At 41.3% G+C, this 24325-nt stretch overlaps 3 protein-coding genes across 8 annotated transcripts in view; 2 read left to right on the top strand and 1 right to left on the bottom strand.

The window, feature by feature from the left end:
* The window catches only part of raph1b (Ras association (RalGDS/AF-6) and pleckstrin homology domains 1b), a 181991-nt gene that overhangs the window by 117155 nt on the left and 40511 nt on the right, over positions 1 to 24325 (bottom strand). The gene's annotated exons all lie outside the window — the stretch shown is intronic.
* LOC148978537 (uncharacterized) lies at positions 17497 to 20527 on the top strand. The gene is made up of 3 exons (XM_089132628.1): positions 17497 to 17781; positions 19874 to 20476; positions 20520 to 20527. The coding sequence occupies exons 1-3, from the start codon at positions 17589 to 17591 to the stop codon at positions 20525 to 20527; spliced, it is 804 nt and encodes a 267-aa protein (XP_088988754.1). The 5' UTR covers positions 17497 to 17588.
* Positions 20506 to 22558, top strand: LOC120465397 (uncharacterized). The gene is made up of 4 exons (XM_089132241.1): positions 20506 to 20775; positions 20888 to 20939; positions 21251 to 21404; positions 22101 to 22558. The coding sequence occupies exons 1-4, from the start codon at positions 20536 to 20538 to the stop codon at positions 22231 to 22233; spliced, it is 579 nt and encodes a 192-aa protein (XP_088988367.1). The 5' UTR covers positions 20506 to 20535; the 3' UTR covers positions 22234 to 22558.

Genomic DNA, 24325 nt, shown 5'->3' on the forward strand with positions numbered 1-24325 from the left:
AGCGATCAGCACGGGGGCATCGCTTTGCATTGGTCCTGGTGGATTATGCAACGCGATACCCGGAGGCAGTGCCTCTTCGCAATATCTCGGCTAAAAGTGTTGCGAGTGCGCTGTTTCAATTAATCTCCCGGGTGGGAATCCCGAAAGAGATTCTCACCGACCAGGGCACGGCGTTTATGTCACGGACCTTGCGCGAACTGTATGAGTTATTGGGCATTAAATCGATTCGCACCACCGTCTATCACCCACAAACGGACGGCTTGGTGGAACGATTTAATCGCACGTTAAAATCCATGATTCGTAAGTTCGTGCTGGAAGACGCCAAAAATTGGGATAAGTGGTTAGAACCCCTCTTGTTCGCTGTACGGGAGGTCCCGCAAGCCTCCACGGGGTTTTCCCCCTTCGAGCTTCTCTATGGACGTCAGCCCCGTGGGGTATTAGATGTGCTTAGAGAGGCTTGGGAGGACGGACCTTCTAATAGTAAAAATGAAATTCAATATGTCCTGGACCTGCGAACAAAACTCCACACTTTGGGGCGTCTCTCCATGGAGAATTTGTTGCAGGCGCAGGATAGGCAACGTCGGCTGTACAACAGGGGGGCTAAACTACGGAAATTTGCACCGGGAGATAAAGTGCTCGTATTGCTTCCCACATCCAGCTCGAAATTACTCGCAAAGTGGCAAGGACCGTTTGTGGTTACACGGCGAGTTAATGATCTTAACTATGAAATCGTTCGTTCAGATAGGGGGGGAGCGCATCAAACATACCACCTCAACCTCCTTAAAAGATGGAATGAGGTGGAGTCAGCGATGCTGGCGACGGTGGTGAGTGGGGAGGAGGATCTCGGGCCAGAGGCGAATGTAAAAGTGCAATCCTTCCCTCTGGCCGCTTGTGGAGACCACCTCTCGCCGTCCCAGATCGCTGACATTCAACAGTTACAAGCGGAACTCGCAGATGTGTTCTCGCCCCTCCCTGGCCGAACGAATCTCATACAGCACCACGTTAAGACGGAGCCGGGCGTGGTGGTTCGCAGCCGGCCGTATAGATTACCCGAACACAAGAAAAAGGTAGTTCAGGATGAATTAGCGGCGATGCTGGATATGGGAGTAATAGAGGAATCCAACAGTGACTGGGCAAGCCCGATAGTTTGTGCCCAAAACCGACGGCACAGTCCGGTTCTGTGTGGATTACCGCAAGGTGAATGCTGTATCGAAGTTCGATGCATATCCAATGCCAAGGGTTGACGAGTTACTTGATCGGCTAGGCACGGCTCGTTTTTATTCGACACTGGATTTAACGAAGGGATATTGGCAGATCCCCTTATCTCCAATGTCCAAAGAAAAGACTGCTTTCACGACGCCGTTCGGATTACACCAATTTGTCACCCTTCCGTTCGGTTTGTTCGGGGCACCTGCCACCTTCCAGCGCTTGATGGACCGGATTCTACGGCCACATGCGGCATATGCTGCGGCGTACTTGGATGATATTATCATCTATAGTAACGATTGGCCGCGGCATATGCAGCATTTGCGAGCGGTCCTCAAGTCGCTGAGGAGGGCGGGGCTCACGGCCAACCCGAAGAAGTGTGCGATTGGGCGCGTGGAGGTCAGGTATCTGGGCTTCCACTTGGGCCACGGGCAGGTGCGTCCCCAAATTGATAAGACAGCAGCGATTGCGACCTGTCCGAGACCCAAGACCAAAAAGGAGGTTAGACAGTTCCTGGGGCTGGCAGGATATTATAGGAGATTTGTGCCTGATTATTCGGACCTTGCTAGCCCGCTGACTGATCTAACTAAAAAGGGGGCGCCAGATACCGTCCAGTGGACGGAGCAATGTCAGCAGGCTTTTACCCAGATAAAAGCAGCTCTGTGTGGCGGCCCGCTTTTACAGGCTCCTAATTTTTCTCTTCCCTTTTCTCTGCAGACAGACGCGTCGGACAGAGGACTGGGTGCGGTCCTGACCCAGGAGATAGAGGGCGAGGAGCGGCCGGTGCTGTACATCAGTCGTAAGCTCTCTAAGAGGGAGACGATGTACAGCACCATTGAGAAAGAGGCGTTAGCCATCAAATGGGCCGTCCTCACTCTCCGCTATTATCTCCTGGGTCGGGAGTTCACCCTCTGTACCGACCACGCTCCCCTGCAATGGCTCCACCGCATGAAAGATGCCAACGCGCGGATCACCCGTTGGTATCTGGCATTACAACCTTTCAAATTCAAGGTGATCCACAGGCCAGGTGCACAGATGGCTGTGGCTGACTTTCTCTCCCGGAGGGGGGGGGGGGTGGCGGGGGTCAGGCTGCAGGCTGGACGGCTCCCCGGCCTGAGTCGGGCGGTGGGGGTATATGGTATGGGGGGCGTGGGATAGCGCTGTCTGCGGCGGGAGAGCGGGGGAGGAGTCAAGCGGGAAGTAAGCGGGTCAAGTTCAAATGATAAACACCTGTCTGTAATTCCAGTGATTGGCGTTGGGAGAGTATTTAAGCGGGCCAGTCGGACGCTTCATTGAGAGAGACTGGAGCTTGTGTGCTGAGCTGGAGCTGTCCGTGGATCCTGATCGGAATCTAAAAGAAAGCTGTAAAGAGTGGGAAAAGTGTGACGTCGAAGGAAGCTGTGAATCAGCGGGGAAGAGTTTATTCTGTTGTGACTAAGAACCGCGAAGTGCGCTGAGGCGCCGTGAAACGAGTATTATTTGTGTATTTAATAAAGCACACGAGCTCCAGTATTTGCCGACCCCTTGTCTTCTTCCATCACCCTCCTTGAACCTTATCACAAACATATATATAGCTATATTGGATATCAGACTGTACACAATACTGAACAATACAAATGTTCAGTAAAATGTAAACATACTACATATTATGCATAGTTTGTTTTTGTATAGTACTGTTACTGTACAGTATATAGAGTGAGTGATTTGTCAAAAGCTAGTTACCTAGTAGTGTCAAACATCTAGATTTCTTTCACCCTAATGCACAATATTTTCCATTGGCAGATTTGGTTCTGATCTTATTGGGTTTGCTGTGGAGGAAAAGGTAACGAGATGAGAAGGCATCAGACGATTAGAAAGGACTGTAAAGAGGAGTGGAGGATTGAACAGAAGGGAAGAGTAGAATGAGGAGAGTAGAGTGAAGAGGACAGGGGTGGACTGAACAAGAGAGAAGAATAGTAGATGAAAAAAAGAGGAGTGAATTGATCATTTACATTTATTAATTTAGCTGATGTTTTTATCCAAAACGACTTACAATTGCTATACATGTCAGAGGTCACACACCCTCTGGAGCAACTAAGGGTTAAGTGTCTTGCTCAGGGACACATTGGTGTCTCTGTTGTGGCAGATTTTCAGTCTCAATTCAAATCATCAAAGTCTGGTTCCGGTCTTGAAGAAATTGCTCAGAGTCGAGGTCCTGGGTCTCAGAAAAGCAACTTTATTGAGCAGTTCAACAAAGTGAGATGCCAGCTGGCCATCTGATCTTACAATGGTCTGCACTCATTTCTTATACCTTGTGGTAGCCAATTAGCGCTCAAATTGTTATCTCTTCTCTCCTGGCTCCTCCTTATTACTCCTCCCAGATTAAAAACACCTGCATCATCATTTTATTTTTAATTGGGGCAAACTTCTCTGCGCATGCGTATCATTTCTTTTTACACAATGGCCTCCTTGTTTCAGTACGCTTTTCCCAGTGGCACATTGTTACATTGTATACAATCTGTTTCTCTCCCAGTGCCTCCCAACACCTGCATCTGTGCTACAAGTGTTTTTTGGGTACTTTTCCACTCTCTCGTCCCTGTCCTCATGTGCCCTAAGACCCTAGTTTTTTCTGCTTGGCATTACATCACATGCACGCTTCTTTCACATGCACAGCATGCTTCTTTCACATGTACAGCACTCTTCTTTCACATGTACATAGGACAAGCAGAATTCTCCAACATCTCACAGTGGATTCGAACCCCGGTCTCTCACACCAAAGGCATGTGTCTTATCCACTGCGCCATAACCACCCCGCTTAGTGATGATCAGATGTGGTTTGTTGGTGCCTTGGGGAAGAAGGGACCACAGTTGATCACAGTTGCAGGAATGGTATCTGGGATGAGAAATGGTTGGAATGATTTCCATATAGGAGCAGTGAAATTTGGTTCCAGGTCCTCCAATAGTTTGTTGGTGACTTGGGGAAGATGGGACCATAGCTGATCACAGTTGCCGGGATGGTATCTGGGATGGTAAATGCTTGGAATGAACTGCCATGCAGTGTTCGTCCATCCTTTGTGTACTCTGGGAAGTCAAGGTTATCAAACTGTGTGAATCGTCCAACCTTCAGGTTTGTTGGTATGAAGGCACCATCCCTAGTTGTCTGCTCTTCAACTGCCATTGCCATTGTTGTAAAAATATATGTACTTCTTTGTAGCTGATGCTGTTCCTAAATCTATTTAGGAGTGACACAGTTGACTTGCTTCTGGTTTCCTTAACGGCTGTCCCAACGTGTTTCGGTGTTGGGATCTTGGCAACTGCTTAGCAGACATCCTGGGCAAGGTTGAGAACTTGTTCTTGCTGCTTAGGACTAACTTTAGATAGATAACGTCAGTAGACTATGGAGTACCGCAAGGATCAGTTTTAGGCCCTCTGCTATTCTCAATATATATGCTGCCACTTGGTAATATTATAAGAAAACATGGAATTAATTTCCACTGTTACGCTGACGACACTCAATTATATATTTCATCACGACCAGATGAAAACACTAACTCATCTAAAATGACAGAGTGTCTCAAAGATATAAAATGCTGGATGACGCGTAATTTCCTGCTATTAAATTCAGATAAAACGGAGGTATTACTTATTGGTCCAAAAAACTACTCACAAAACCTCTCACAATACAACTTTAATATAGACGGATGTCCTGTTACTTTATCCACAACAGTAAAAGACCTGGGTGTTATACTAGACCGCAACTTGTCGTTCGAAAATCATATTTCATATGTTACAAGAACAGCCTTTTTCCACCTTAGAAACATTGCTAAGCTACGTAACATGCTATCTATTTCTGATGCAGAAAAATTAGTTCACGCATTCATGACCTCGAGACTAGATTACTGTAATGCTTTATTAGCCGGTTGTCCTGCATCCTCAATAAACAAGCTACAGTTAGTACAAAATGCAGCTGCTAGAGTTCTTACTAGGTCAAGAAAATATGATCATATAACACCGATTTTATCATCTCTACACTGGTTACCTATTAAGTTCCGCATCAACTACAAAATACTACTACTGACCTATAAAGCCCTAAATGGTTTAGCACCTATGTACTTAACGGACCTTCTTTCGCCCTACAATCCACCGCGTTCCTTAAGATCACTAAATTCAAGGCTTCTGGTCATTCCTAGGATATTGAAGTCCAGTAAAGGAGGGAGGGCGTTCTCGCATTTAGCTCCAAAACTCTGGAATGGCCTTCCCGATACGGTCCGAGCCTCTGACTCGCTGACACAGTTTAAAACTAGATTAAAGACGCATCTCTTTAGTCAAGCATTCACATAATGCTTACCTTCTAGTCCTCTGTTATGCCATACGGAACCGTTTGCCACTGAAACTGCTTAACGCACCAGTGGGGCTCGACAGCCTTTTAGACAAACGGGTCGGCGCGTATGGTTGGGTTGCGGAGAGTTCGGGTTACGGAGAGTTTGTGAGTTATAACGGAAATTATTATGAACATCAGCTATGCTAATTATTTCCCATCTGCCTTTCTGCTGTTATCTCGGGACGCTTGTCCCGAGAAAAATGGCGTTCGTCAGGTCCAGTTTTGTGTCCAGCCTCTCACGGGGATTTCGGATGCCCCAACGCCTGTGATGAGACGACTCAACGCCTGTGATGAGACGACTCAACGCCTGCGATATGTTATGGCGCCGTTTGATTCATAAACAATATTTATATTTAATATTTATATTTAAACAATATGAATGTAAGCCAGAGGAGAACTGGCCCCCGACTGAGCCTGGGTTCTCCCAAGGTTTTTTCTCCATCCAATCTGATGGAGTTTGGTTCCTTGCCACTGTCGCCTTGCTTTTGGCTTGCTTTGAGCTTGCTCAGTTGGGGTTATTTAGTGTTTAGCAATGTTGTTGATCTGTGTTGTGCTACTTACATGTTATCACTGTGAAGCTGCTTTGATACAATCTGTATTGTGAAAAGCGCTATATAAATAAATGTGACTTGACTTGACTTGACTTTCACCCAACTCTGGAGATGCATCTGTTATCATCCATGCCGGGTGGTTATACAGGTTAGAGCTCAATCTTTGGGATACCTCCAGGTATGATATCTTGCTGCAGTGTCGGGTCTTCAGTCATACTGCCAGCGATCCGGTGACTTCCTCTGGCTTGAGCTGTTCTGGCTTGTCTTGCTTCCTTCAGGGTCTGCTTACGTTGGTCCTGGAGTTCCTTCCTTATTCTAGTTGCAGTGTTGTAGGAAGAGACTATGGTGTTAACTCACTTTCTTCTTCATATTCTGCAAGAAGTATGCAGAGTATTAGGGTGGTGATGGCGCAGTGGATAAGACACATACCTTTGGTGTGAGAGACCCGTGTTTGAATCCACTGCGAGATACCAATGTGTCCCTGAGCAAGACACTTAACCCCTAGTTGCTCCAGAGGCATGTGACCTCTGACATATATAGTAATTATAAGTTGCTTTGGATAAAAGCGTCAGATAACTGTAAATGAATACTCTGCCTCTTCTGTTTTCTCCTAAAGTTCCTTCAACTTTGAGAGCATGCAGCCAACATTCATTTATGCTGAGCAAATAGAACATACTTTCTGTGGCACAACCATTATTTAAAAATACCACCTACTTCATAGTACCTTCTAAGGTGGGCAATCAAGGACTGATATATGTATGAGGTAACATTGTGAACTCCATGGCTTTCCAAGTATTTATGGAATTCATCCCTCAAAGCTGTAACGAAGAATATGGCATTCAGGTCTGGATGCTGGTGCCATAGGGTGCACCGTCTCTGAGAGAGCAGATCCTGGGCCAGGGAGGGGCTGTCGCGAGGAGAACCAGTTCCGGGAACCAGATCCGATTGGGCCAATACAGCGCAACTAACAAGACCTGCTCCTCGTCCTTCCTGACCTTGCACAATGTCTGTGCAAGAAGGCTCACTGGGGGAAACGCATACTTGCGTAGGTCCGGGGACCAGCTGTGTGCCAGAGCATCCTTGCTGAGGGTCCCCTCGGTTAGAGAATAGAACGACTGGTAGTGAGACTTGTCCTGGGTGGCAAACAGATAAACCTGTGCGGTCCACACTGAGGCCTGGATGGTGGCTGCTGCTGGGGCTTCACAGGAGTGGAGGATGCCCCAGGAGGTCGACCTCAGTGACGAGCGGATGGAGGGTCTGCGACCAGTGAACGGGTGGGGCAAAGCTCTCAACCGCGTCGCCGAATAACCCAAGCTGGGACAGAGGGGCATCCAGGAACCGATTCTTAATGGTGTCCCTCATATTGGCCAGGTTGAGCCAAAGGTGGTGCTCCTGGACCACCAAGGTGGACATCGCCTGACCAATGGAACGTGCGGTTTCCTTCGAAGGGGGCAACACAGCCGAATCCTCATCTCCATAGGACTGAAGCTCCCCCTACGATGCTGCTATCGACATCTGATCATCAAGCGGAGCCCCAAAGGACATGGCTGGTTGTTGCAGCGCTTGTAAGGTGTGAGGGACCCAAGGAGATTGCCTCAGCGGGGATGTCTTCACGTCAATCCTCAGATCACCCTGACCATGCACAAAAGTAGGTTTATTTTGAGGTCCAAAATAAAAGCTAGATTGGGGCATAGGCGAAGGGACTGCACCTCCCTTGAGGTAAGCAAGTCTCAATCTCAGCACAGTCATAGTCATATTCCCGCAATGAAAACATGAACTACTCCCAAAAGTTGCCTTAGCGTGCTGAATGCCCAACACAAAAAGGAACTATTGTGACCATCTGCTGGCACCAGGGAATGACCGTATCCATAAACGCACGAGTGGAAAGACATCCTGAAAAGAACGCAGGGATCACGTTTGTGTTGCTCTTTTAGTGAAAACAAAAAAAATAGAAATAGAAATTCTTTCAGTGCCAAAGTACCCAAGGATAGCCGCGGTGTAATCGGGGTACACTCTAAAAGAGGAACGCCCACCAAGACCGACACACACACACACACACAAGCAATGCTGTGAAAACAGCAGTTGTGAGCTGTAAAATCTTTGAGGCCACCACTGATCGCACAGTCACACCAGCACTGGATACAGAGTCTTGCTTTTCTGGAATCTTAAACATTGCAGCAGTCTGCAGAACTCAGACGAAAGCTCGGCTCCTAAGTGAAAGACAATGTGTGCGTGCGCCCTGTTTATACCCACGCTGCGGAGCGGGGCACGTGATGCGATCCCTGAAGTGGTCCCGATTACGTTGATGTTACACCACACGTGATCGACTGAAAGGGAACAAAAATTTTATTAGTAGGTACTAAATCAAAACTGTGGAATTGTGGAAGTTTTACACTTACTATCGCCAACTCTGTTATCTTTCTTTCTTCTCAGGTTAAGAGTCTGAGTGTCATCCTGTATTCATTAACTTCGATGGTTCAGAATTCAGCAACTCAGATCATTACACAAACACAGTTGAATGAGCATATTACTCCAGTTTTAGGGAACCTTCATTGGTTTCCAATCAGATATCGTATTCAATTCAAAATTTTACTTTTTACTTATTGTAAGGTGTCCTTGAGTGTCTTGAAAGACACCCACAAAAAAAATATTATTATTACTACTAGCTAACTAGCTTTTGACAAATCACTCACTCTATATACTGTACAAACAAGAACAAACTATGTATAATATATAGTATGTTTAAATTTTACAGAACATTTGTATTGTTCAGTATTGTGTACAGTCTGATATCCAATATAGCTATATATTGTTTTTTTGTGTGTGTTTGTGTGGCCATTCATGCCACAAGCTAACTAGCTAAACTTTCTAAACCTGAATGTAACAACTAGCCATGTAGCTAATTGCTAATGACAGCTAACGTTTAATGTAGCCTTTAGTTACCCTTACTGTCTGTCTGACATGAAAAACACTTCAAGGACCACACCAGGGTTCATTCAAGTTTATTTCCAATGATTCCTCGCTCCAAACGTATCCCTGTAGCAGCATTTATTCTCATATCTATTTCTTTACCTAACACGTCCAGTTGAAATTTTGGCAATTTCTCAACTTCCGGTCGAAGCTTATTGAACATATAGGACACATACCTTTCTTAGAGCAAAAATATTCTGAGCATTTAAAAAAAGTAAATCTCTACTCTCTACCCCATACCTGTGAGGAGTAATGCCGTTTAAAGAAACCACCGAAATTAGCTAAAACGGCTAACGCTAGCTAAGCAAACTAGTAGAGAATGAATGCTGCTGCTACAGGGATACGTTTGGGATGAGGAATCATCAGAAATATTATTGTTTGAAGAATTATTGTGTGGTCCTTTCAGTTAATTACCATTACAATATCCATATTACCATTCTTTTCCCAAAACTCTGGGGCAGACCTACCGGTATATTAGTCACTATCACTTACCACAGACAATGATGAGCAGCTTCGAAGTCCGTTGGTAACCGTTGGTTGGTTGTTCCAAACTCATAAAAATTACTAAGATCACGTGTGTGTGTTTGTAAGTGAGCCATGATGCTAAATATCCAGCATGTTTTTAAGAATTTTGAGACTAGTCTAAAATTCTATTGAAATTCTGAGCCTGTTGATTGCCAACTAGTAGTGAAATCATCACAGATCCATTGATTTTGTTTGGATTTTTATAATTTTTTCTGTGTAATGAGTATAGTGTTTGGTGAAAAGAATGGCATATTGCTTGATGTAATAACTTAAGGGAATAGTTGATTGCCAATGAAGTAAAGCTGAAAATAGTAGAAAAAAAAGTGAAAAAACGCCTGTTTTTTCAACACATTCTCATCCCAAAAAGTCATATAACTGACGTCTTGGGACGTATTTTGACCATACGTCAATATCCGCCTTTTTAGGGCCCCCTTAAACGTCGGTAGATGGCGATCCCGGGCCGTCATACAACTGACGCTTTACCTTTAACGTCAGTTAGGTGACGGGTTAGGTTTAGGGTTAGGTTTAGGTCTGGGGTAGAGTTAGGATCCCATAACCTCATCTACCGACGTTTAAGGGGGCCCTAAAAAGGCGAATAGTGACGTATGGTCAAAAGACGTCCCAAAACGTCAGTTATATGACTTTTTGGGATGAGACTGCGTTGGTTTCTTGCATTAAATTGATGCGAAATCATGTAGAAATGTGTTTTAAGAATTATTTTTTCAGTGGATGTTGTCAGCACATGTGTTCTGTGTGTCTGGAATGCATTTATTGAGAACCTACACAACCCACTAAGGATTTGATGAAAAAAATAATTTTTCACATTTTTCTGATAAAAAAAAATAAAGGGTGCGTACACTAAAATGGCCACAATTTTTTTTCGCGATATTTCCGGCAGAGAAGACCCTCTTATTGTTTGTTCTTAGGGTCAAAGTTAACAGAAAAAAAACACAAATAAAAAGTATGGCAGACCATGTCAGGTTCAACCGATTTTATAGAGCTTTTGAGACTTTGGCTCCCCGACTAATAGTATAGCATCCCCAAGCGAGTCTGCGAGCGCAGAGAGGGTTTTCTCCGCTGCTGGCCTGCTTTCAAGACACCACCGCATGTGTCTGAAGCCTCAGACATTGTTCAAACTCGTGTTCTTGAAGGTGAACTCAAAAGAACTGTAAATAAAGGAAAGCATTTTTTTTCTTTTTTCTTTTAAATTTGAGAATTTAAATTATAATAATATAATAATAATAATAATTCGTTACATTTATATAGCGCTTTTCTGGACACTCAAAGCGCTTCACATAGAAGGGGGGAATCTCCTCAACCACCACCAATGTGCAGCATCCACCTGGATGATGCGACGGCAGCCATATTGCGCCAGAACGCTCACCACACACCAGCTTACTGGTGGAGAGGAGACAGTGATGAAGCCAATTGGTATATATGGGGATGATTAGGTGGCCATGATGGACAGAGGCCACTGGGCAAATTTGGCCAGGATGCTGGGGTTACACCCCTACTCTTTCGAAAGACATCCTGGGATTTTTAATGACCACAGAGAGTCAGGACCTCGGTTTAACGTCTCATCCGAAGGACGGTGCTCTTTGACAGCATAGTGTCCCCATCACTTTGCTGGGGCGTTAGGAGCCACACAGACCACAGGGTGAGCACCCCCTGCTGGCCACACTAACACCTCTACCAGCAGCAACCTGGCTTTCTCAGAAGGTCTCCCATCCAGGTACTAACCAGGCTCAGCCCTGCTTAGCTTCAGTGGGCAACCAGTCTTGGGCTACAGGGTGATATGGCTGCTGGCCAAATTGTCATCCACGTGCTCTCTGCGCAAAAGTTCAGTTAGATATAGGCGTCTGGTAGCCTGGCTGCGCCCTCCTACGCACTTCCGCTCAATTTCATTTTACTTCAGTACTGCGTCTGGGATCGCTCCATATCCTTAGGTTTCCAGAAATCAATTTTTTGTAGGACCAATCAGCGAATAGAGGGAGTGGCTGAGAATGATGACGTTGATGTAAGCGCGTCAGTTTGAGTTCAGTAATGGCAGCGGAGAAAGACGTGAGAAAAGCTATTCGGTCCGTTGTTGGAAAAGAAACTGCCGAATATACAAAATTTAAAGCCTGATTGTTATCGTCTAACCTCTTGTTGCACAACTGAGGACCAAGTGAAGGAGGCAGAAAGTTTGGAAATTTGTGCTGGGCAGCTCCTGCACGATGACCGTGACATTTTGGACTGATGGTTTAGCCTGGTGTTCGCGGTGGTTGACCTTAAACTATGCTTGAAGATCCGCTCAGGAGTCATGTCAGTCACTCATATTCCCAACTGATTCCAAATTTACTGATTCTTGTGATGAATAGACCATTTTGAGCCCCTTTGTGTACTCGTGCAGGAGGTTGGTGTGTCAGTTTTACATGTTGTAAATCATACAAATTGGTTGTGATTTTTTAAAAATAATTGTCATAAATAAAAATGTGAAAAACCATACTTTGAAGATATTTGATATTTGCGGCGCATTTGTAATGATTAGACACAGCTTCCACCGTTGAATGTATACATCACTGTCCTTCGTGTCAAATATACATTTCGAATTAATAATTGTTCCTAGATTAACAAAACCTGCGGCGCTCGTTGACTGAAATCCTATTGTAAACATAATCCTCTGATCATTCGGACTTGTTGTTTTCCAGCCATTTCGGCGCGTGACATACGTCACTCACGACACCCCGTTAGCGATTGGCTATGGAAGATCGTGAGTGACTTTGGGCAGATCCAATAGATTTGAACTTTAATAGTGAACCCGCCTACAAGGAAGGAAACGTTTCTCAATGGAGCGGTTCCAGACTCTATGTGGAAATGAAATGAACTAGAGTCTGGTTGAACCAGGCTAGGCTTTTTATTTATATAATTAGGCCCATTGATTCGTTTAATTTTACAAATTTTTTTTTGTGTACAGATGATATAGGCCTAAGCCAATTAAAATTTTAATAGTGTGCGCTGCGCAAAAATCAGTTAGGCTTATCAAAATCTGGCCTAATAATTACTTAGCCTACTTCTAAACATTTATGTAGGCATATATATATGTTGTTGTTTTTTTACATTTTTGTTCATATTTTTATTTTAGTTATATTATTAGGCCCATTTATTTGTTTAATTTTACAGCCCATTTACATTTTTATAGTGTGCGTTGGGCAAAAGTTCAGTTATCAAAATTCTGGCCTATAGTTAATTTACTTTTAAAACTTTTATGTATATTTTTGTTTATATAATTTTTATTCATATCATTGGGCCCATTTATTCGTTTAATTTTACAGGACTTTTTGTGTATGCTACATTCCTGTTCTTGCTAGTCCTAATTTGTAATTTGAAATGAAACATTTCTGTTTGGAAAATGTTGATGTTGGTCTTTAGTTCTTTGTAAGGTAAGACTGTGGTCTAACCTAAAAGTGAAATAAAAATACATGCAGATTTTTTTAATTTTTTGGAGCGAGCGGGGGGCGATTTGAGTGGAGCAAACTGCGTTGAGCGCTGAACGGGGAGTGCTTTATGAACATTCTGTGACGCGCGAGCAGCGCCGGGAACAGTGATTTGATTATTGATTATACGAGGTTGAACTGTCCGTGTGACAGAGCGGGCATAAGATGGACACAAGCGCGAGTTCGCTGGCGAATTTAAAGAGCAACTAAACACTAAACCAACTTTTTTTAGTTAATGATCTGTAAGAATGGATCTTTATTAATACCAGTCATTGATTCGAGTAACTTTTTTGACATTTGTTTATAAAGTGTTCTATTTCTACAATATATGGTGTAAAAGCGTCTTAGTGCTGCCCTCTTCAGGTTGAACGGTGGCTACTGCAGTTGCATTTTCCTATTGGATGTTCCGCACTTCGTGACGTACGCAGGTTTCAGCTCACCACGCGAGCTACGCCCTTGGCAGTATAAAAACCATCTTGTGTTGTCAAAACCACTTTAGGGAGTCAGGAATTGGAATTGGGAGTATTGGAAATGACCAGGATAGAGTGTTTTAGCATCTATTTCGTCCCCTCTATCTCCGCCGGGGTCTGCCCACTTTTTCAGCATTTTCAAATATTGCCAGTGGGTGGAGTCAGGCTCTGACCAGGGGTTTAGTTATCCTTTAATAACGCGGAGGCGGAGCGTTATTAGTCTCAGCCTCAGACGTCACACCCACGGAACGTTGGCCGTCAGTCTGAAGGTCTGGCTACGCGTTATTAACCCATTGACCCATATATAAGGCGCTCCGGATTATAGACGCACTGTTGTTTTTTGAGAAAATTAAAGGCTTTTAAGTGCGCCTTATAGTGCGGAAAATACGGGTAACGTCATATGCCGTTTTTAAATAAATGCACAAAAAATATACATTTTTATTTATATTTTAAATTTTTACTAATCTAATAATGTCGTGTACGTTTTTAAATGTTAGAAAAATAAATAAATAAAGACATCTTGCCATACTAAAAGGGGACGTTTCTGTAGAATGACCCGTATAATAAATCAACAGATCCTACTTACCACTATGTGTCTGCGGATATCTAGGGATTCACACTGTAAAAAAAATCCGTAAAAATACGGTACAATGTACCATATTAATTTGAAGGAATTTACCGTATTTGTCTTTTACGGGACTTTTACCCGTATTTTGAAATTACGCATTGCATTGTGGGACCAAGAACCTCGGTCGGCGCGAAATGCGTAGTAGAGTCGCCATTTCATACAAGGAGCACGGCATAACGTTTCAGTCAGATTTCGGAGAAGGATAAGCCTCACGCTGCTGTGGTAAAACTTTTGTTTTTATATATATGTGTTTTGCCATATAATCTGGTTTGGAAACGTTAGTATTTTATTTTAGGTGCTATACATCTGTCTCGTTTGTCGGATCCATTGTGTGTAACGTTAATTTACTGTTTTGCCTGTCCTCACACGTAATTGCTAGCAGATTCAGATTTAGTTGATATTTGCGAATGTATGTTACTGTGCCCTATTGAATTATTAACTTGTATTTGTTGGTGGTGTCGTTTATCCAAAATTGTTCCGTGTTAAGCATGTAGGCCCATGTTCTGACGTATTAAAGTTAGCAGTAGCATATGAATTGTAATATTTGTTTGTGTTTTGGACAGTAAGGGCCTTTATCGTAACGTTTCTACCAAGGAAATGTAAGTTGTCGGTAAAACCTTTTATTAACTTGACAGATCGTGAATCGGTCATTCAGGTGAGCTGTGGATTAACGTTACCAGCAGCAGTTAATGTTAGGTTTTTAATCTAAGCGCGCTGATGATGATTTTTGCGCGATTAACTTGGATAAGGCAATGTTATCGTTATGTTGACTTGTAGTGTTTGTGAATTCAAATGCGTTTCATTGTCTGAATATCTGAAGCACTGCAGAACCCACAGACATGTTAATAATGTTTTTTTCTCGTGTGGCCATAAAGATTGTGGAAGAAAGTTTTCGTCATTTAACTGCTTTGCTGTTCATATGTCAAGAACACATCCAGACAGGCGTGCCACGCAAACTTGGAACCGGAATGTGTCTGTTCAATTAAAGTGTGCAATGAGTTTGTGCAGTAATGAATATGCAGATGTTAAAGGGCTTGTGTCTCACTTGAGTAGCCACATACAAGAGGGGCTGACTGTAACTTGTCCTTTTGATGGGTGTTCTAAGACTTTTAATGTAAAGACATCCTTTACATCTCATATTTCCAGATATCATAGAAGATGGGATGTCACCCAGATAACACCTGTTCATCTATGTGAAGCTGCAGAACAGTCTTCTCCAGGTGAGGAAGCACATGATGTTGATAGTGTACCTGAAGAAATTGACGCGATTAATGCAGACCAAAGTAACAATGAAGTGCAAGATGCCTACACAAGTAGTCTAGCTCAGTTTTACTTGGGTTTGCAGGCTAAACAGTTAGTTCCAGCCTCCACAATTACAAAGATAGCAAATGAAATGAAAATTCTTCAGGATATTCAACAGGAATGTACAATTGATGTGTTGTCTCGGGATCTTGAACAGTATGGTGTTTCAGCAGAGACCTTAAGATGTCTTGGGGAAAGTGCATATGAGCAGAGTCCTATGCACAAGGCCTTACATGCTAATGGTCCTTTAACCACCCACCATAGACGGTTGCAGTATTACAAAACACATTATAACTTTGTTCAGTCTGTTGAAGTCACACTTGGTTACAATGATAGAGGACAGAAGAGGCACTATCATTACATTCCAATACTGAAAAGCCTCAGTGCACTGCTTAAAGAGTGCAGTGCAACTCAGCAGAGCTTTAACCATCTTCATCTTGAAGATGGTACACTGTGTGATTTTACTGATGGGCATGCCATTAGATCGAACGCCATGTTTGTGTCAAACCCAGACTCATTCAAGGTGATGCTTTTTCAAGATGCCTTTGAGGTGGCTAATCCTCTGGGATCTGCCAAGCAAAAGCACAAAGTTTTAGCTGTGTACTTCACTCTTGGAAATTTCTATCCACACAACCGATCAACTGTTGATCAAATACAGCTGGCACTACTCTGTATAGAGAAAGACTGTAAATATTTTGGAGTGGACAGAATTTTCAGTAAGCTTGTGTCAGACTTGTGTGAGCTGGAGGTAAAGGGCATATCTGTTGAGGGAAAGATATATACTGGCACTGTTTCATGCATAATGGGAGATAACCTGGGCTCCCACATGATTGGTGGTTTCACAGAAAATTTTAGCTCTGCTGAGTATTTCTGTAGATACTGTTTAATGACAAGAAATGAATTTCACTCTAACCCTCTTACAGTTGTCACTCAGAGAGATCCTGGCAATTACAATGAGTCTGTGCAGTTTTTGGAGAGACACCCTGAAGTTACCATGCATCAGGGCATTAAACACAGCAGTGTTTTCAACAAATTGTCTAACTTCCACGTGTGTCACCCTGGATTACCACCCTGCCTAGCACATGATTTGTTTGAGGGAGTTGTAGATTATGACCTAGCGATGTGCTTGAACTACTTAATTAAAACGAAAATGTGGTTCAGTTACGAGTCACTAAATGACAGACTCAGATCATTTCCGGGTGAAAGCAGCAACAAGCCAAATGCTCTACCCATCAAAGGAGCAAAGCTTGGAGGCCATGCAGCCCAAAACTGGTGGCTATTGAGGTTCTTGCCTCTTCTGGTGCATGACCGAATTTCAGATGCTGAAAATGCTGTTTGGCAACTGGTTCTACTATTGAGGGAGATTGTTGAATTTGTCTGTGCACCTAGACTTTCAGAGCCTCAGATTGCTTACATGAAAGTGCTGATCGAAGAATATGTAGAAATGAGGCTACAGTTATTTCCACATGTAAATCTCAGACCTAAACACCACTATCTGCTTCACTATGCTGACTTGACTTTACAGTTTGGTCCACTTATACATACTTGGACCATGCGTTTTGAAAGCAAACATAGCTATTTCAAAAGGTGCATCAGGTCAAGTCAAAACTTCAAAAATGTGACTAAGTCCCTTGCACACAGACATCAGTTGTTCCAAGCATATCAGAGTAGCGGCAATTTGTTTAGCCCACAGGTTCAAGTTTCAGACTCCACTTGCTTTTATCCAGAGCTCTATGACAGTAGCATAAGAGAAACAGTTGCAGACTTTGGACTTGCGTCAATTAACACAGTTGTCACAGATAAAGTCCAAGTTAGAGGCACTTTGTACACAAATGGTATGCATGTCTTACTGAAATACACCAAAAGACAGCTACAGTTAGGGCAAATAGCTAGCATTTTCATCAAAGGTGAAACAACTGTCCTACTGTTGCTACGTGGAAAAACTGCCAGCTGGCTGCCTGAGCTTGGATTGTACGAAAGCGATAAAAACAGTTCCGATAAGCTCATCTGTAAAAATCTTGACAATCTCAGTGATTACGCTTCACTTTCTTTTTACCACAGAGGTGCAAGGCTACTTCTCCCGCTTAAACATATGCCACTATGGAGCTTGTGAAAGATATGGTTAAGAAAGCTATACCATCACTCAGCAATGATCTGATGGATTCACTTATGGCTAGACTTGAGTTGGTTGGAGTAAACTGTGTAGATGACCTTAGCTTTGTCACGATCGAGGACGTTGATGGAATTCTGCCACCGATTCAGTGTAGAAGACTAATTCAAGCTTTCAATTCAGGTAAGTTTTTAGATTTCTAACCCTAATCTAGTATGGTCAACAAATGTTATAGATTTTTTTATTTATTAAAGTTTTATAAGTGTAAAAATAGATATTCAAATTGATTGTATTCGCATGTACCATATACTGTATTGTTATAGCTTAAAGGGATACTTCACTTTGAAATTAATTTTTGGTATGTTTTAGCTTACCTCAAGGGCATCCAAGATGTAGGTGTCTTTGTTTCCACAGTATTTTCAATTTTGCTATTTTTAGGTCACACCGTTCGTGTCTGTCAGTCATATAATGGAAGTCTATGGTCACCACCTCAAAGAACATGCACAGAGAAGTCCAAATTAAACATGATTTAATGACTCGTTAATGTAAGTACCCATTGATTGCCTAAGACACGAAACAAGCGGTTTGTGTGAGAAAACCAACAGTGTTTATATCGTTTTTACCTCTTGTAACGACAGCCACGTGTACAACTGATCTGAAGGCACGGGTGCTTCGTTCTGCGCATGCGCCGGAAGTGATCTCCTGTGCGTGTACATCACTCATTGTTTACACAGAGATTTCGGATGTTTTACCTTTCACAATGAAGAAATAAATATTGAAATCATCTTCCATTGCGATTTCCTGTATGTCTAAAGATGTTTAGATCTTCTTTTTGTAAACAGTGAGTGACGTACATGCGCGAGAGATCACTTCTGGCGCAGACCGAAGCGCCCGTGCTGTCAGATCAGTTGGACATGGCTGTGATTACAAGAGTTAAAACTAGTGCTGTAGCGGCGCGTCGATGACATCGTCATATTTTTGCGTCAACGCTTCTTTATTTATTTATTTTTTGCATGTTCCCGGCGGTACTGCTTGCCACACACACGTGGGAGACCGAAACATTGCAGAATAGAGGACGAAGACAACTAGAAGTGAATGTGCCATCCATTAAATGAATCACACACAGTAAACAAACCCTTAAGAAAAAAAAAACTCGCAAACTGGGTGCCGGTGTGGTGAGACGTACAAGCTTGGGCAGATTCGGCTTTAAGTCGTTCATCCCGGACGCGGCGCCGCCGCGCGCGCTGTTACAAAAAAAGGCGTACACACAGCCAGCCACAGTCTTCCTGGTCTTGCGCACCCAATGCGTCATTTTTGCCGCACTCACATTCGCGCTCGTGCGGACGTGTCGAGTATAAACAAGGCTTTACTCCGTGTCAGCACGCGCTCTGATCAGTAGGTGCAGAAACCTCTCCCGATTCATCTCCAGCAGTAGCAGCCTCCGATCGCACCACTAACTCCGCCTCCGTTTCCCTCCTCAGCTGACATTAATATTTAAACACTCTCTATGATAAAAAATGTTTTTAAAAAAATATTTTAATAACACGGTTTTGGCGGTTGTAGAGTTATAATGATGGTGTTCAAATACATAACATTAGACTAATGTTAGCCAGCTTATAGTATCTTGATTCAGTATGCTAGTATTTATTTGAGATGCATTGTTTTTTTATTAATTGAGCAGCAGAAAAATATCCTTTATATTAGTCGTTCAGTCATAAGATTAGTCGACTAATCGATAAAATAATCGCCCAACTAATCGTTTAGTTAATAATCGCTTACCCCCGCCCTAGGTAAAACGATATAAATACTGTTTGTTTTCTCACACAAACCGCTCGTTTCGTGTCTTAGGCCATCAATGGCTTGCTTAGTTGGGGTTATTTAATATTTAACAATATTATTGATCTGTGTTGTACTACTTTCATGTTATCACTGTGAAGCTGCTTTGATACAATCTGAATTGTGAAAAGCGCTATATAAATAAATGTGACTTGACTTGACTTGTATTTACGAGTCATCAAATCATGTTTAATCTGGACTTCTCTGTGCATGCTCTTTGAGGTGGTGACCATAGACTTCCATTATATTATTGACAGACAACAACGGTTTGACCTAAAAATATCACAATTGAAAATACTGTGGAAACAAAGACACCTAGATCTTGGATGCCATTGAGGTAAGCTAAAACATATCAAAAATTAATTTCAAAGTGAACTATCCCTTTAAATCATGTCCATTGCTCATGTTGTTAATTTTTGGTTATGTATGTTATGCGTAGGGTCACAAGCTGTGCTTGGCTCCAATTCTACAAATCCTCGTCAGGATTTCCATGTGCCCCCAACACCATCTCTGAAACAAAGTTCTATGGAGTGTTCCACAACCCATGAGGTATATGTTGTACCATGGCACAAAATGCCTTCAAACCTCATGCTTGTCCTAAGTGAAAAGAAAAGGCCAAAGCCTAGTGAGAGAAGAGAGCTAGTTCGCATCGTCATGGATGATGTACTCAGTAAAGTAAATGGAAGGCCTGGAAGAGCAAAGCTGCGGGATATTGCAAAGCAGATTGTAGACAAATATCCCTGCTCTTTCCAAGACAGAGAGCTTAATGGAACAAAAGTAATTGGCACGGGATTTGATGCTCTCTTTATACAGCTTGAAAATAGAGTTGAAAATGTTCGGAGACCCTTAACCATCAGCTCAAAGAGGCCAGCAGAGGATGGAGATGCGGTGAGGAGAAAATCTACACATTCAGATCGTTATGGATGTGTGGAGTGGCAGCCTGCTATTGAAGCTACAGATGAACTCAAATCTAAACAAGATGATTTGAAAAGTGCCTTCATATCCCATGATCTTCAGGAGTCCTGCATTAGAAAAATGATGGGTGAAACGTATTGCATCCAGCGTGCAACCATCAACAAAGGAAGCACTGTAAAAACTTTAATGGAAGAGTGGCCTTTCCTTTTTGAAGCCGTTCACCTGTTTGATCACACATGTACACTTGTTGGCTTTCCGGTGCAAACAAAGCTGCCTGAAGAATTAGCAAAAAAAGGAAATACCATCAAAGACTTCCTTAACTCAAAAGGGATGAAGATTGAACTTTCTGATGATCCAGTACAGCTGATCTCTGGTATTGCCAATTTTTTTAAGGAAACACCTGATCACCTTTACTGCCAAAACGAGGTGGGTTTTCACTTATTTATTTATGATTGTGTGGGAATCTATGTTTATCTTCCCCCTCTAGTCATTTCTTTACAATTTTTGGCTGAACTATTCCTTCATATCTCCCCCACAGGACGGAATTGCTGCTGGACGAAGCATCCCAAGCACCCCCTGTATTATCATTGGTTTGTATTCTTTTTGTAATTTATTTAACACTTTAAAAAAGTTGAGTCTTTCATTCGATTATTAGGAACAACAGAATGTAGGAACAAACTGTGTGGCTTTTTAAATTGGTTTTAAAACGCCTATTATGCACATACATGCTCTTATTTAATTGTCTTTTGTTGTTTAAAGCAAGTCACCTCTGAGCAGAAAAATCGGATTTGTGCCAGATTTGCATGCTGTTTACTTCGAACATAGACTGAAACTACAAGACCACTTAAAACCAATATAGTGTTTTGTTTTGTCCTTTTTTTAAAATATTTGTCTGTTTAAGGTGATGGTCGATTCAAGATTGCTGTGGATCAGGAAATCGTTAATGATCACATCACCTCCCCTGTTGTGGCCCTGAGTTACGCTTTCTCTTTGTTTTATGTTTTGAACATCAAATACCCAAAAGAGATGTCACTCTCCCTGGAATTCATCCAAAGGTAAAGCCACACATTAAATGTTGGGAGTATATAGCATGATGTTGTGTTGCTGTTCTTAAAGGGGCTTTTTAAAATTTCAGAAATTATTGAATCTTGCTTTTTCCAGGATTAAATGCAGTATATGTTAAGAATTGCAATGATCATTTAATCAGTGCCTGACATTACAGGGATAATTCACCAAAAAAAAAAAATATTTACTTGCCCTTGTGTTGTCACAAGCCTTTACGAGTTTCTTTCTTCTTTTGATTAAAAACAAATATATTTCTATTACCCAACAGTTGACGGTAACCATTGACTTCCATGTAGGAAAGAGATACTATGGAAGTCAATGGCACATCAACTGTTGGGTAATCAAAATATATCCTTTTGTATTTAGAAATCATACAGGTTTGGAACAACTTGAGGGTGAGTAAATTATTATTTGTGGATGAATGTTCTCTTTAAGTCTTAAAATGTGTCAATTGTTGGTTTACTTGTCAGAGGGAATAAAAAGGAATCTAATTTATCCTGAAGCCATTAACTCATTATAAAAGTTTCACTTGCCCCATCAAAAAAAATACACTCGTCTTAGACAAGCGTTAGTGTCAAACAAGTACTCAAAGAAAGAGTCTATTAAACCCTGTCTGCATGTTTCTCTATTTCAGTTTTATTAACTTCATTACTTGATTAACAAAAAAATGTGTTCATTTCTTAAAGAGTTTTCCTGGGAATAAATCCTGAACGAGGGTCAAAGGCTGAGATGAAGGGCACAAAAAAGCAACACATTCCTCCAAGACTGTTGAAATTCCTGTGTGGCTTGAACAACTTTGAAAATCGATGGAACATTTGAGTTTTCTTTTTTCAAAGCTCACAATGAAATTTGGACTGAACAGTAGTTTTGCTCAAATTGGCACATGGAAAAAGGTAATAACTCGAACGCAAACACATGAAGCACAGCGTCCCACTTCATGCTCTTCTCTTAAGAACAAATGGGACAGACAATAGTCTTGTTATAGACAAATCTAGAAAATGTTATTAATGATATTGAGGGCAACGTTGGTGCTCTGGTAGTTTTTTCTAAATCTCTAAAATTCACTTTTTTATGTTATCTTTGTTGCTACATCATTATTATACAGCTAGATTGTTTTAATTTTTTTCTCTTAAAAATGTTTACATTATAAGCACTTTGTAATATTGCTTTGTACATTGTTATGTGAATTGCAGACATTTAAAAACTGCAGCTGTTTTTGTATTACTGGTTTGGTGTATTTTATATTCATTTGTTTATAAATGGTTTGACTTTCTATTAGTTCTTGATTTCTTCACGAATTTTAACTTTTTAACAGTGCAAACACTATTATACACATACATGCTCTTATTTAATTGTCTTTTGTTGTTTAAAGCAAAAAAAAATAATCAAGTACTTTATCGCACACTAAATGATTTGTCTTGCAAATAACAAATGAGGTAAGTTATTGTTATGTTTACGTCTTTTTTGTTATAGACGACATGCATACATTATAAATTTAACATCACTGCTTTTATACTAATGCCTGTTACCTTAGTCATTCTTTACCAGTTCAATTAATTAATTCATTCATTCAATTAGTATCGTGTGTAGGAAGGAAATATGTGACTTAAAATTATTAAAAATGTTATCAGCCTTACAGATCAAATCCCACAGTCTGTGTGCATAACGAACACACTGGCTTTGCGTTGTCAGACAAATAAGTAATACTCGTTGGTTTGTTTCACAGTGTTTCTTTTGTGGTCTTATCTATTGGTAGGGCTTTGCAGCTGTACTTCTGCATGCCAAGCACCAGCCTGCATGCTGCTTGTGGGTTTGTATTTTTAATTTCTTATTTCTTATTTTCTTATTATTAATCATTATGAGTGTTCAATATTGGCAAACATCTTTCTATCTCGGCTATCTGTCTGTCTATCTATATCTTTTTGTGATGTTTTGAGATTTTTTTTTTTTTTTTCACAAATAATTTGTGCCGCTTCATAAATTTGAGGTTAAACCACTGGAGTTGCATGGATTACATTTCTTTTTTGGGTGAACCCTTTTCCCTTTAAGGAATATTGTTCTTTTAAAGTGAAATCTCAACACTAACATTTCACTATACTATTGACTATAAGTCTAAAGCAATTTTTAATGATAAAGCAGCTGCCATGTCTTCATATTCCATTTTTTTTTTCTGTATTTGTATTGAATTTCATTTGAAAATGTTTTGAATCTCGACTTTATATTATTGTGCAATCCTGCTCATGTCTACCAATATTGTGCAAGTACCTGCTCATGTTTTCTTTTAATTCTGTCCCTTGTTTGTTTGTCTAAAAACGTATTCCACAATACAAGCACTTTTTATGGTGTTTTGCACATTGTTTAATTGATGTTAAATATATATATTTCTTTATCCACCCATTGAATGCATTTAAGAATGTTTACATGAAAATGTTTACAAAAATAAAGCATGTTCAATTTATAAATATTGTTCTTGAATTATTTGTTACCAAAAGATATGCCATAAATTTAAATTTATGTGTAAGGATTATCTGTGAATAATACAGAAAATGTACTGTTAATATACAGAATTTTCAGTTTTAGAGTTGAAGGAACTTTCCATAGTTTAACAGAAAATGTACTGTTAATATACAGAATTTTCAGTTTTAGAGTTGAAGGAACTTTCCATAGTTTAACAGAAAATGTACTGTTAATATACAGAATTTTCCGTTTAGGATTTGAAGGAACTTTCCATAGTTTAACAGAAAATGTACTGTTAATATACAGAATTTTCCGTTTTAGAGTTGAAGGAACTGTCCGTTATTTAACAGAAAATGTACTGGTAATTTTCTGCCAGTACATTATCTGTTTTTTTACGGAAATTTTTTTTACAGTGCAGAAGGGCATCGAGGCAGTGAAGTAGATCCATGCAATC

Source organism: Pimephales promelas, chromosome 6 (genome assembly GCF_988280905.1).
Source record: "Pimephales promelas chromosome 6, fPimPro1.hap1.1, whole genome shotgun sequence".
In the NCBI taxonomy this organism is placed as follows: Eukaryota; Metazoa; Chordata; class Actinopteri; order Cypriniformes; family Leuciscidae; genus Pimephales; species Pimephales promelas.

What these genes read in the sequence shown, in the direction of transcription:
- LOC120465397 (XM_089132241.1), top strand. Translation starts at nt 20,536, where the DNA reads ATGGAAGAGTGGCCTTTCCTTTTTGAAGCCGTTCACCTGTTTGATCAC. An exon ending in ACCTTTACTGCCAAAACGAG is followed by an intron (nt 20,776 to 20,887) that starts GTGGGTTTTCAC and finishes TCTCCCCCACAG; the next exon opens with GACGGAATTGCTGCTGGACG. An exon ending in TCCCTGGAATTCATCCAAAG is followed by an intron (nt 21,405 to 22,100) that starts GTAAAGCCACAC and finishes CATTTCTTAAAG; the next exon opens with AGTTTTCCTGGGAATAAATC.
- LOC148978537 (XM_089132628.1), top strand. Translation starts at nt 17,589, where the DNA reads ATGGAGCTTGTGAAAGATATGGTTAAGAAAGCTATACCATCACTCAGC. An exon ending in AATTCAAGCTTTCAATTCAG is followed by an intron (nt 17,782 to 19,873) that starts GTAAGTTTTTAG and finishes TGTTATGCGTAG; the next exon opens with GGTCACAAGCTGTGCTTGGC.